The sequence below is a fragment of the Budorcas taxicolor genome, chromosome 15, assembly GCF_023091745.1.
Source record: "Budorcas taxicolor isolate Tak-1 chromosome 15, Takin1.1, whole genome shotgun sequence".
In the NCBI taxonomy this organism is placed as follows: Eukaryota; Metazoa; Chordata; class Mammalia; order Artiodactyla; family Bovidae; genus Budorcas; species Budorcas taxicolor.
Window position 1 is genome coordinate 47,818,786 of NC_068924.1, and position 12,224 is coordinate 47,831,009.

The following is a 12,224-nucleotide window of genomic DNA, read 5'->3' on the forward strand; positions in this document are numbered from 1 at the left end:
TGAAACCATTGGGCTTTCACTAGCATCTAGTACAATTTCAAGAAATTAGTGAGGATAAAGTCTGATCACAGAACGCAAGACATTAGATGTGTAACAGCTGAAAACAGCAGTGGTAGGCAACTTGAGAAGACTGGGGCCGAGGAAAGGAAAATAGTAACTAGAAGTATCAAAAGATACTAGGAAGTTTTCTTTTGAACAGAAGAAATAAATATGATGCTTAAAGTCAATGGAGTCTCACGGTAAAGAATTTGAAGCAAGAAAGCGAACATCTTTTGCAATTAAGTTCCCATCACAGAAAAACAACAAATCATTCAAGCTACCATATGAGTGTTCTGCTTTTTTCCTTGAGGCAAAATGGAGTCAGAAGAATATGGGGTATATGGAAAATTTTCAAAAGACTCACATTTGATCCAGATATTTATAATAAATATCTTATTAGGGGACTTCTCTGATGGCTCAGCAGTAGAATCCACCTGCCAATGATGGAGATGTGGATTCAATTCCTGGGTCAGGAAGATCCCCTGGAGAAGGAAATGGCAACCCACTCCAGTATTCTAGACTGGGAAATCCCATAGTAAGAGGCACTTGGCTGGCTATAATTCATGGGTTCACAAATGAGCTGGACATTACTGAATGATAAAGCAACAACAACAATATGCTTATTAGAGTTACTGTCAAAACTCATACAGACAAAAATAGAGAGGGAGAGAGAAAGAGAGAGAGACAGAGAGAGATACTATTGAAAACAAAAGGTGTATAGAACAGAAAACAAATGAATAAGCCATTGTCCAACAGAAGTGAAGGCTATCGAGGTGAGAGGAGAGAAATATTTTATAGCAGGATTAGTCAACTGATTCTTCAGGAAAGTTCAATTTTTCAGAATCAAGAAAATTTAAGAGAAAGAGGAGAGCTAATCATAAGACAGCATAGTTGGCTGGCAATTGAAGGAAATGATGAATTAATGTACAGGTGGTTCCCAAAGGTAAATGGGATCCCAAGGGACCAAAAGAGAAAAAGGAGGATTGGTCAGAGAAGGGGTGGGGGAGGGATGAATTTCTTTCCTATTCATCTGACACTAATCAAACACAAAATTCTGTCCTGGATCTTCCTAACCTCTTTTCTCCCTAACTATAGGTCTGAAATTATATTCCTCATTCATATTTTTTTTTCTCTTACACTCACTCTATCCACTTTCCTTCCAGAAGTACATTCATCTTTTAAGTGAACGTGTACTAATATATTAAAGTAAATCCATAAAGACACAGAAATGAGCTGATTTTGAAAACCAGCTTAGATATCAATTCAACCAGTTTCTAAGATAAGTAGAGATACCATGATCCTCATAGCTCACTGTCTAGGCTTCAAAAAGAAGCCTTCAGCCATTCAGTTCTATTCTAAAGATCTTTTAGAACCTCAATATTTTCCATTATAATTTATATTATTTCCCTTCTCCCCAGTACTCACTGGTTACCTCACTCAAAGCAACTTCTTACTGCAGCAGTGGGATCATATTGAGGAACTGTGGAAGAAGGAGATGCCATAAACTGCGAGCCAGCTGATCTGAGAGACCTTGGAACTTTGTCAGACACATGTTTACGCAGCAGACCTCGTGGGTTTGTTACTTACCAAGAAGGAAGTTACACTAAATGCTCGTCTTTGAAATTTTTTTTCTTCTTATTCCCAACCACTTATATCTTTCTTTCTCATATTCTCAGCTTGTGATTTAAGTCATAATTTACTATTTTTGTTGTTTTTACCATCCTAATTCCATCTTGTTCCAAATAGATAAGAATACAATTCCCCATCGGGGGGGGGGGGGGGGGGGAAGCCTCAGTCTATAAAAACCACTATCAGAGCCTCCTGAGATGCCAGTTCTTCCAGTTCTGTGAAACGGGCTTCCCCACCCACTACATCTAGCCTTGTATCTTGACTCCTTTTCTGTTTTAGATAAAATGAGACAAACTCCTTCTGCAATAAACTGTTCCAAAGAGAGTTTTAACCAGCAAGCGGAACATAAATAAAGAAACCACACAGAAACCTGTGAGATAGAATGTGAAAAAATAAAAAGAATCTCAAGAATCTGTGACTGACTACAGTCAGAGAAAGAAAAACACCAGGCCCTTTTCTTCTGATGTTCCTGACTTTAGATTTATCCCAACTTTTAAATCCTGAAAAATTTCTTCCTTATAAAGACTGGCTGTTTCAAAAGTTATAAATCACCCTTAATGAACCCTTCATTAACTTGAAAGGTCATGGTTCAGCCAGGTAGCCAGAGATTCTCATTATTAACAAATATCATTTCACAAGCATTGGACATGCCTCCACTCTAAGGCCCTGGGCAGGTGCTATAAGGTAAGCAGATACAGCAGGAAAATAATCACAGGTCCTTTGGACTAGGAGTGAGACTAGTACGATATCTGAGACTCATATGATCCCTTTGGAATCCATCAAGCAGTCACCTACTGTCCAATATTGGACGCCAGGCCCTCATTACCCAGCCACAGACTTACAGACATCCCATAAGACAGGCTGTCTGTCCTTGATCTAGGTTCCAATGTTGACTCAGAGGCTGGTTCTATAGCTTTATCTATCCCAGGAGAACTAAAACCCAAGAGAATTTGAGAATACAGAAAAGTACCTGTGGTCTTCTGAGTTTTTGATCCTTTTATTAAGGCCAAGAAAGACGCATTGAATGAATAAATAGGCTTATGGGAAGATCATACTTCTTAGACAACCCTGAGGAATTAACAGCAACTGTATTAACAGTAGCAACCCATACACAGACTGCCCTGAAAGACACACAAAAAAAATCATAGAAATATAGGATGTTGTCAAGGTTTCCATTTATTAAATGCATGAGCTGTTGTGAAAATTGGAAGGTCTATTTTTTAGTGTTGAAGGAACTCAATTCTTAGGAATTTGCTGTCTCTCAAGAAACATTAAAAAATCCATGGAGGGGTAGAGCAATCAAATATTTCTAAGACTTTTTTCTTAGTAAAGAGGAGTCAAATATATTAATAGGTACTTGGGCAAACTTGGAGAGATGGTGAAGGCCAGGGAGGCCTGGAGTGTTGCAGTCCATGGGGTCACAAAGAGTCGGACATGAATGGGTGACAGAACAACAGCAATATGTAAAGCAATATATGGGGCTTCCCTGGTGGCTCAGATAGTATAGAATCTTCCTGGAGTGTAGAAGACCTGGGTTCAGTCCTTGGTTAGGGAAGATTCCCTGGAGAAAGGAATGGCTACCCACTCTAGTATTCTTGCCTGAGAAATCCCATGGACAAAGGAGCCTCATAGGCTATAGTCCATGGGATCACAAAGAGGCAGACATGACTGAGCTACTAACCTTTTCACTTTCAAAGCAATATATACTCCTCAAACCCTGCTAACTGTTTAGTTTAGGAAGAGAGATATGTATGTGGGGGGAAATTAGCCTTTAATTTCCGCTACTATTGCCATAGTACTTAGCAAGTTTAAAACATATTTCTGATGTATCAGTACTTTTAAAAACACAATGACTCCTGATATTATTATGTTTCCAGTGACTAGATGAGGGCATTGAAGTCCTGAAAGTTCATCTGCACATATAAGAAAGAAATTGAGCTAAAAGCTGAACGTAGGTTTGCTTTGTCCAATCCCATGCTTTTCTTAGACAACATTGTCATTAAAATTTTAGAGTGACCAACCAAAAGAAGTGCTTTTCCAACAGAACCAAAATCATTAATTTAAAGTCAGAAACTGTCTAGGCATAGCTTATTATTTCTATATGGAAGATACTATGCAAATGGTATTGGAATGTATGGATTATAGTTACACTCTATGGCAGAGATCCAATACCCCATCATGGACCCATCTCAACCAGAATTGCAATATTAAAAAGAAAGACTCCAATTTGAAAGGAATGGGATAAAAAATGTGATAATAGATCTATCAGATCTATCTATATTTCTCTATATAGTATCACCCTGGTGTAATTAGACAGAGGTTGTTTCTGGCTTGTGCATAACTCTATCCTTGGTTCTCTCTGATGTCCACCTGTGGTTTGCCCTCAGTAATCCAATATACCCCAGCAACACAATAGATAATGCAAGTTCATCATTAACGACTTAGCCAACATGAACTCATGGTTTTAGGGAACTGAAAGGGCAGCAAGATCTACAGTTCATCAATACAATGAAATTCTTAAAGAACTATGGCATTTACAGTTTTAACTGTGTGGCTAATTATTCTTTTGAGGGCTTCCTAGGTGGTACTAGTGGTAAAGAACATGCCTGCCAATGCAGGAGACTTAAGAGACACGTGTTCAATTCCTGAGACAGGAAGATTCCCTGGAGGAGAGCACGGAAACCCACTCCAGTATTTTTGCCTGGAGAATCCCATGGACAGAGGAGATTGGCAGGCTACAGTCCACACAGTCGCAAAGACTTAGACATAACTAAAGTGACTTAGAACACATGCATGCGCATTTTCTTTCTCTCATGGTGGTAGACATGAAATCAGCAAGGGATATGGCATGTTACAGCAAAGAACACAAACAGATAGTTCTTAGACCAGAAGAAGAAAAAACTAGAGCTTAAACACTATAAAAAATCTTCACATGCATTGATTTGGACAATAAGCAATATATAAATACTTCTTCTCTACCCATTATTCTAAATGTTCATTGAGAAGTAACTATGCCTCATGTTGGATTTTGCATTACATTTTTAATCAAACAATAAAACTCTTTATCCTGACAGAGCCCTACACCAATTAAATATACTTTCCTATGACCTTCTCTTTCCTAGGAGAGGCCCTGATGAAACCAATGCTATGAGGTTTATACTAGCCTCTAGAAAGAACCAGAAATTCCCTGAACAGTAAAATTCTTCTGTATAGTAAGGTCAGATACAAGGATGATCTGCTTGGCCAGTGCCCTGCTGGTATTGAACACTGTCAGAAATGAGATAAGGCTATTGAGAAGACAGATTAGGTTTAATTAGGGACAGAGAAAGCTCTGAATCGACAATGTCTGATCTTCTTGATAATTGAGTCCAAATATCCCTTCATATTGTGCCTTCAGGATATATGTATTTGGGTAAAGTACAGAACCAAGCAGAACACTTTTCTTAGCACAATGGAGGTCCTCACAGAAGCCTTCCATCAAATTTCAAACTTCCAAGGAGGCTTTATAATGAAAGTCTAGATATGTTGAACTTCTAAAAAGGTAGGTCAAATACTAAAGAATTTTAAAATACTGGTGTATATTTTCTTTTCTGTTGTTTGTTTGTGTACTTCTATACTAAAGTCATGTGGATTAATTTCCCAGGGAAGAGTAGAGTATATGTCCCTTAGAACAAAGCACAGGGACAGAGTGGTTACTAGATGCTGCTGCTGCTGCTAAGTCACTTCAGTCGTGTCCGACTCTGTGCGACCCCATAGACGGCAGCCCATCAGGCTCCTCCGTCCATGGGATTTTCCAGGCAAGAGTACTGGAGTGAGGTGCCATTGCCTTCTCCAGTGGTTACTAGATTGGGAAATGCTTATAAGATACAAAGAAAAAATAAAAGCCCTTCCTGTAAGCAGTAATGGTGTGAAGTTTAGTAAGAAATGAAATATGGAAGAAGATGAAGCTCAGTGCTCTCCTCTTATCTAGTATTCATTCGTAGAGTTGGTGAACATGCTGATAAACACCTAAAATATTTAAAGGGAGGCACTAAATACAAATGGCTCAGTTTCAAATGAGAAATTTTAAATAAAATTGATTTGCAGGCAGCATTGTGTTGACCCAGAGCAGTGCCTTAGACTATAAGTGGCATGTGATATGTCTAGCTAGAGTATCTTGAAAGGCATCTGCTGAATTTCCCACTTCCATAAGCTGTCCATGTGAAGCAGGGACCCTTATGTGTCTCACTGAAGGTGGTTGAAAAGAGCTGTGAGTACTGCTCTAAACTTGTTAGTTGAGTGCCAAGATGAGAAGAATGGTCTTAAAACCAAGTTCTGTTAGCAGTATAGTCAACACTGGACCTTCACTGAAATCATTAGCAAGTCAGTAAAGCTATAAAACCAAGGCAACGAGTGGATTGATGACACTAATGTTTTTGTTGTTGTTGTTTTACTTAGACAAAAGATACAAGCTACAGAAAATTCAGCAGTGGGTACATTTCAGGATCCAAGAAAGTATAAGCAGTCATGACACTGTTTTATGTTGATTTTTCCTTTCAGTGTAGTGAAGTTTTTAGAAGGAAAATGTTTGAATATAAGGATTCAATTTTGAGTTGTTTCATAGCAAGAATGTTTAAGTTTAACACAGGCTTTCTTTAACTCAAAATACATGATCTACCCTTAAGTGGGAGATTATGTCCACGGGATTTGCCAGGCAAGAATATATGTAGAAGGCATGGATTAACTTTTAGTATCAATATTAATAAAAATTCTGAACATCAAAGTTACTTATAAAATCAGTGCACTGTGTTGGAATATAGTTTTATAACTGTTAGAAATTCCTTTCTTTTCATAATATAAACCCAGAAGTTCTAATTTTAAAAAATACTAGAGATATATTAAAATTCATGTTTGGCTCAAGTCAACACAACTAACATGTTAATTTGAAAGATGTAATTCTCAGATGTAATATATTGGCAACATGCCCATCACATGATGGATTGACTGTCAAAGTATATAAAGTTACTTTTCAAATCAAAATCAACTTAATATGTAAACTGAATAAGAATGGGATTTCTCTGGCAGTCGAGTGGTTATGACTCTGCACATCCACTACAGGGGGTGTGGGTTCAATCCCTGGTCTGGGAACGAAGATCCTGCAGGCTCCACATCACGGGGAAAAGCAAAACATGGGTAGGTGCATGGGGATGACCCAGACAGATGTTATGGGGAGGGAGGTGGGAGGCGGGTTCATGTTTGGGAACACATGTAAGAATTAAAGATTTTAAAATTAAAAAAATAAAAAACTAAAAAAAAAAAAATAGAACAGGTATGATGTAAAAAAAATAAATAAAAAAAAAGAAAGACACATGTAAAAAAAAAAAACAAAACATGGGTAATAAAATTAAACATACTGAGTTTAATATAAACAAATTTGGCTCTTCACCTTCCCCTTTCTCTTTTGTTTCCCTTTCCTTCCCTTCCTTTTATTTCTCATCCTGAATGATTATGTCCTATAACTGTTGGTTGAAGCACAGATGTAGACATCTTCACTGTGTATGGGGTGGGGAGTGGGTATGGCTAATGCGCCTAAACAAGGCGCTTGATCCTGACAGTTGTGAGGACGGTGGTTTGTGAGAGGTAGACCAGCATGGGATGTCAGAGCAAGAGAGAATGATAATGATGTTCAGATGGGAGTGGAAGGGACGGTATCAGCCCAGCAGGAAGTTGGATTGTAAATGTAGTTCAAGTGATGAGCGCCAGAGCCTGAGCAAAGTGGGAAGGGTTTATACCTGCGAGAGGTGTCCCAAAATGAAATGTGGACCTGTGTGAGCTAAGAAGGATGTTCTCGCACTGGGACATGGGAGCCTGACACAAAGTGCTGGAACCCAAGTTGGGTGAGGCGTCCTCCACGCGACGGGGGAGCAGCACACAGGATGTCAGAGCCCATCTTGAGTGAGGAGGAAATCTGTACTGGAGAAAGTACAGCGTTACCGAATATAACTCTCCACTATATACAGTAGTTCAGACTCAGTATTACTCCACTGTCTCTACTTAATTTGGCATGCAGAATACAGTTATAACTATTTTAATATCCATGTCTGCTACTGCTAGTACTGTGCATGCATGCCCAGTTGCTAAATCATGTCTGACTCTATGTGACCCCATGAATTGCAGCCTACCAGGCTCCTCTGCCCAATGGGATGTTCCAGCCAAGAATACTGGAGTGGGGTGCCATTTCCTTCTCCATTTGCTAATAATATATATCTTTGCATATGTTTAAATGAGATGCAGAGTATGTTGGGGCAGCTTAGAATGTTATAAGAGAATCTCACATCTTAGTGCTGTGAGATGCAGTGTGTTGAATGACTGTGTGTGGATAGTATCTGTGGTATGATTGAGGTCCGACTCTTACGAACCATGGCTTTCTTCTTCTCTTTTTTAAACGTGAGTGACTCTGACACTTAAAAAATTATATAAAACTTAAACTTCTAAGTCCCTAAGAAGTCAACTTTTCTACTAGGGCTCTCTTTATGATAGACTCAGTCCCTGTCTGAAAACATACGCTTTGTAGAACACTCTTTACTACGCATAGTAAGAGAGAATGTAGTAGAATATGGAAGACGTCATTGCTAAGAATACATGAATGGGTGGCTGACTGTAGGCTGGATGACTGACTGTATAAGTATAGGTCTTGATACATCAGTGGATGGAAATGTATACATTGTGATTCATCTTGGATCTGCTCTTCAAAGATGTATTTACATCTATAAAAATATAATTTTGTTTGTTTATATCTACATGATTTTAAAACAGCACTATAGTACTAATTTTTCCTGAGGACAAAAACAGAATATTGTTTTATCCCAGTGCACCCTCTCCTTTTCTTCCAAAAGGAACCCTTCATTAATTAAAAAAAAAATTGTTTCTGGTGTTTTAGTTTTGGCTACACTTTTAAGTAATATGATTTTATTAAAGAGTGTGTATTGATTTCATATTTTTCCAGATAAGGTCAATCATATTAGCTCCCTTACAATCTCCCTCAATATCCAAATGTAGTTAACTCACTATTTTGCTTCTGCTTCCAAATTTAAACAAAACAGTTAAATATAACTGTATTTAAGCAATCATATATAATCTCTTTCTACTTATCTTTGGAGGATAAGCACATAAATATTAACACCATTTCCTCCAGTTATGCCATGTTTAAGATATTTATTGAAATGTGGATATTTATTATTTCCTACTATACTATATGAGGAGGGCATAGTGACCCACTCCATTATTCTTGCCTGGAGAATCCCCACGGACAGAGGAGCCTGGCAGACTATGGTCCACAGGGTCGCAAAGAGTCAGACACGACTGAGCAACTAAGCACACACACACAATATATTATATATGTGTTTTAAAATAGAGATATTTCAGATTTTATTCAAGAAATTATTTGTTAATGTTTGATACTATTCTGGCACCAATTTAAAAGTAACGACAATACTCATTTGATGGTTTTATCACTCTCTCATATTTTGGAAAATCAACATATCATTTTAAAAGAACATGTCAAACAACCTAGAAATTAAAGTAAAAAAAAGAAAAAAAGAAAAAAAAGAAAATGAACAGTATCATTTGAAGTATTTATTTAAATAGCTTGAGGTTTATGTGGTTTATTGAAATATCTTATGCTTTATTTCTACAGGTATAATTAACAGGAAAAATGTTCAGGTTTCAAGATGCTTGATTTTTTTTTTTTTTTTTTTTGTGGCCATGCTGCATGGCATGTGGGATCCTAGTTCTCCCACCAGAGATTGAATATGCACCCTTGCCGTGGATGCATAGGATCTTAACCACTGGACCTCCAAGGGAGTCCCCAGATGCCTGAATATTAATAGGTGTGACATCGATGTAGAGAAAGTGCAGAAACTTCTTTCAGAGTCATCTTAGCCAAAGTAAATATATTCAACATAAGTGGATATATTAAGAAACAGAATCCAAGAATGAAATTTTTCTAAGCATTGGGATAAAAATAGAAAATAATACTCTTAATTTTCATTGCCACTTAATTAATGACTGAAGTTTTCTAGACTAAAATAATTCTAGCAGATCTTACATTTTAATAGCAGTTATCCATTGTCTTAACTCTGAGTAGTTATTCAGATAGAGTTGAAAACATTCTAAGGATCCATTCCTTGATGTAAAGATGGCTAGAATTAATAATGCTGCCCCACAAGAGTTAGATGCATTATATTCTATCTTAAAAATCTGTGTATTTCTCCCAGTAGAAACATTTAGAAACTGATCTGGGCTGTGCCCACCTCCCCCCTCCCCCCAAAAAATATCTTTATGGAGCTTATAAACAGTAGCTGGTTCCAGCCACCCACTCTTTTTTTAACAGGCATTCCTGGACTGGAAGCTGTGCAAATATGGATCTCTATCCCACTGTGTATCATGTACCTAACTGCCCTCCTAGGAAACAGTACTATCCTCTTCATTATCAAAACCACCTCCAGCCTTCACGAACCTCAGTACATCTTCCTGTCTATGCTGGCAGCCACAGATGTGGGTCTGTCTTTATCAACTCTGCCTACAGTACTCAGTGTCTTCCTCCTGAATCACAGAGAGATTGAGTTCCACTCCTGCCTAATGCAGATGTTTTTTATCCACACCTTCTCCTCCATGGAGTCAGCCATCCTGCTGGCCATGGCCTTTGATAGATTTGTAGCTATTCGCAACCCACTGCACTACACAGTAGTCTTAACCCGTTCTTGGATTACGGGGATGGGGCTTGCAGCCATGATTAGGGGTGTGGTGTTGATGGTACCTTTGCCAGTTCTGCTCAAGCGATTGCCCTTCTGCAAGGATGTCATTCTATCACATTGTTATTGCTACCACCCTGATGTTATGAAGCTGGCTTGTGGCCCTATCACAGTCAACATCATTTATGGGTTGTCCCTTGTCCTGTGCTCCTTTGGAGTTGACTCTATGTTCATTGTCATTTCATACAGCCTAATTTTGAAAACAGTGCTGGATATTGCCTCCAAAGATGGTCAGCTCAAGGCACTTAATACTTGTGTTTCCCACATTTTCACTGTCTGCATCTTTTATGTGCCACTCATTGTGTTGGCTGTAATTCATAGGTTTGGTACATTCACATCTCCTCTTCTTCATGTCACCATGGCCAACCTCTTCCTCTTCTTGACTCCTGTTCTCAACCCCTTGGTTTATAGTCTAAAAACAAAACAGATAAGATTCACAGTGCACAAGATATTCAAGTGCAGGAAAAACTTGCTCACGTAATCAAATATGAGTTACATAAAAAATGCTAAACTGATAAAAACAGAGAGTAGAATGGTACTTGGCAGGGACTGGGGAGATGAGGAAATAGGAAAACTTTCGTCAGAGTATACAAACTTCTAGTGATGAAATGAGTAAATTCTGGGTATCTAATGTATAACACAGTGACTGTAGTTAACAATAATGCACTATATACTTGAAAATTGCTTAGAATACATTTTAAGGGTTTCCACCACAAAAAGGAAATGATAATTATGTGACTGCATAGATCACAACAAACTGTAGAAAATTCTTTAAGAGATGGGAATATCAGACTGCCTGACCTGCCTCCTGAGAAATCTGTATGCAGGTCAAGAAGTAACGGTTAGACCTGGGCATGGAACAACAGACAGGTTCCAAATCAAGAGAGGAGTACATCAAGGATGTATATTGTCACCCTGTTTATTTAACTTATATGAAGAGTATATCATGAGAAATACTGGGCTGGAAGAAGCACAAACTGGATTAAAGATCTCTGGGAGAAATATCAATGGCCTCAGATACCCAGATGACACAATGCTTATGGCAGAAAGCGAAGAAGAACTAAAGAGCCTCTTGATGAAAGTGAAAGAAGAGAGTCAAAAAGTTGGTTTAAAACTCAACATTCAGAAAACTAAGATCATGGCATCTGGTCCCATCACTTCATGGCAAATAGGTGGGGAAACAGTGGAAACAGTGACAGACTTTATTTTTTTCAGCTCCAAAATCACTTGCAGATTGTGAATGCAGCCATGAAATTAAAAGACGCTTGCTTCTTAGAAAAGTTATGACCAACCCAGACAGCATATTAAAAAGCAGAGACATTATTTAGTCAACAAAGGTTCATCTAGTCAAAGCTATGGTTTATCCGGTAGTCATGTATTGATGGAGAGTTGGACTATAAAGAAAGCTGAGAGCCAAAGAATTGATGCTTTTGAATTATGGTGTTGGAGAAGACTCTTGAGAGTCCCTTGGACTGCAAAGATATCCAACCAGTCCATCCTAAAAGAAATCAGTCCTGAATATTCATTTGAAGGACTGAAACTGAGACTCTAATAATTTGGCTACCTCATGCAAAGAATTGACTCATTTGAAAAGATCCTGACTCTGGGAAAGAATGAAGGCAGGAGGAGAATAGGACAACAAAGGATGAGATGGTTGGATGGCATCACTGACTCAATACACATGAGTTGAGTAAACTCCAGGAGTTGGTGATGGACAGGGTGCCCTGGCATGCTGCAGTCCATGGGGTCACAAAGAGTCAAACA

General features: G+C 38.3%; 1 protein-coding gene across 1 annotated transcript; it reads left to right on the forward strand.

Moving 5' to 3' along the window:
- The first annotated feature begins 9,987 nt into the window (after nt 1-9,987).
- Nucleotides 9,988-10,941, forward strand: LOC128059882 (olfactory receptor 51A4-like). Its single transcript, XM_052652150.1, has one exon. It carries the CDS (start codon nt 9,988-9,990, stop codon nt 10,939-10,941), a length of 954 nt encoding a protein of 317 aa, XP_052508110.1.
- The last annotated feature ends 1,283 nt before the right edge of the window (nt 10,942-12,224 follow it).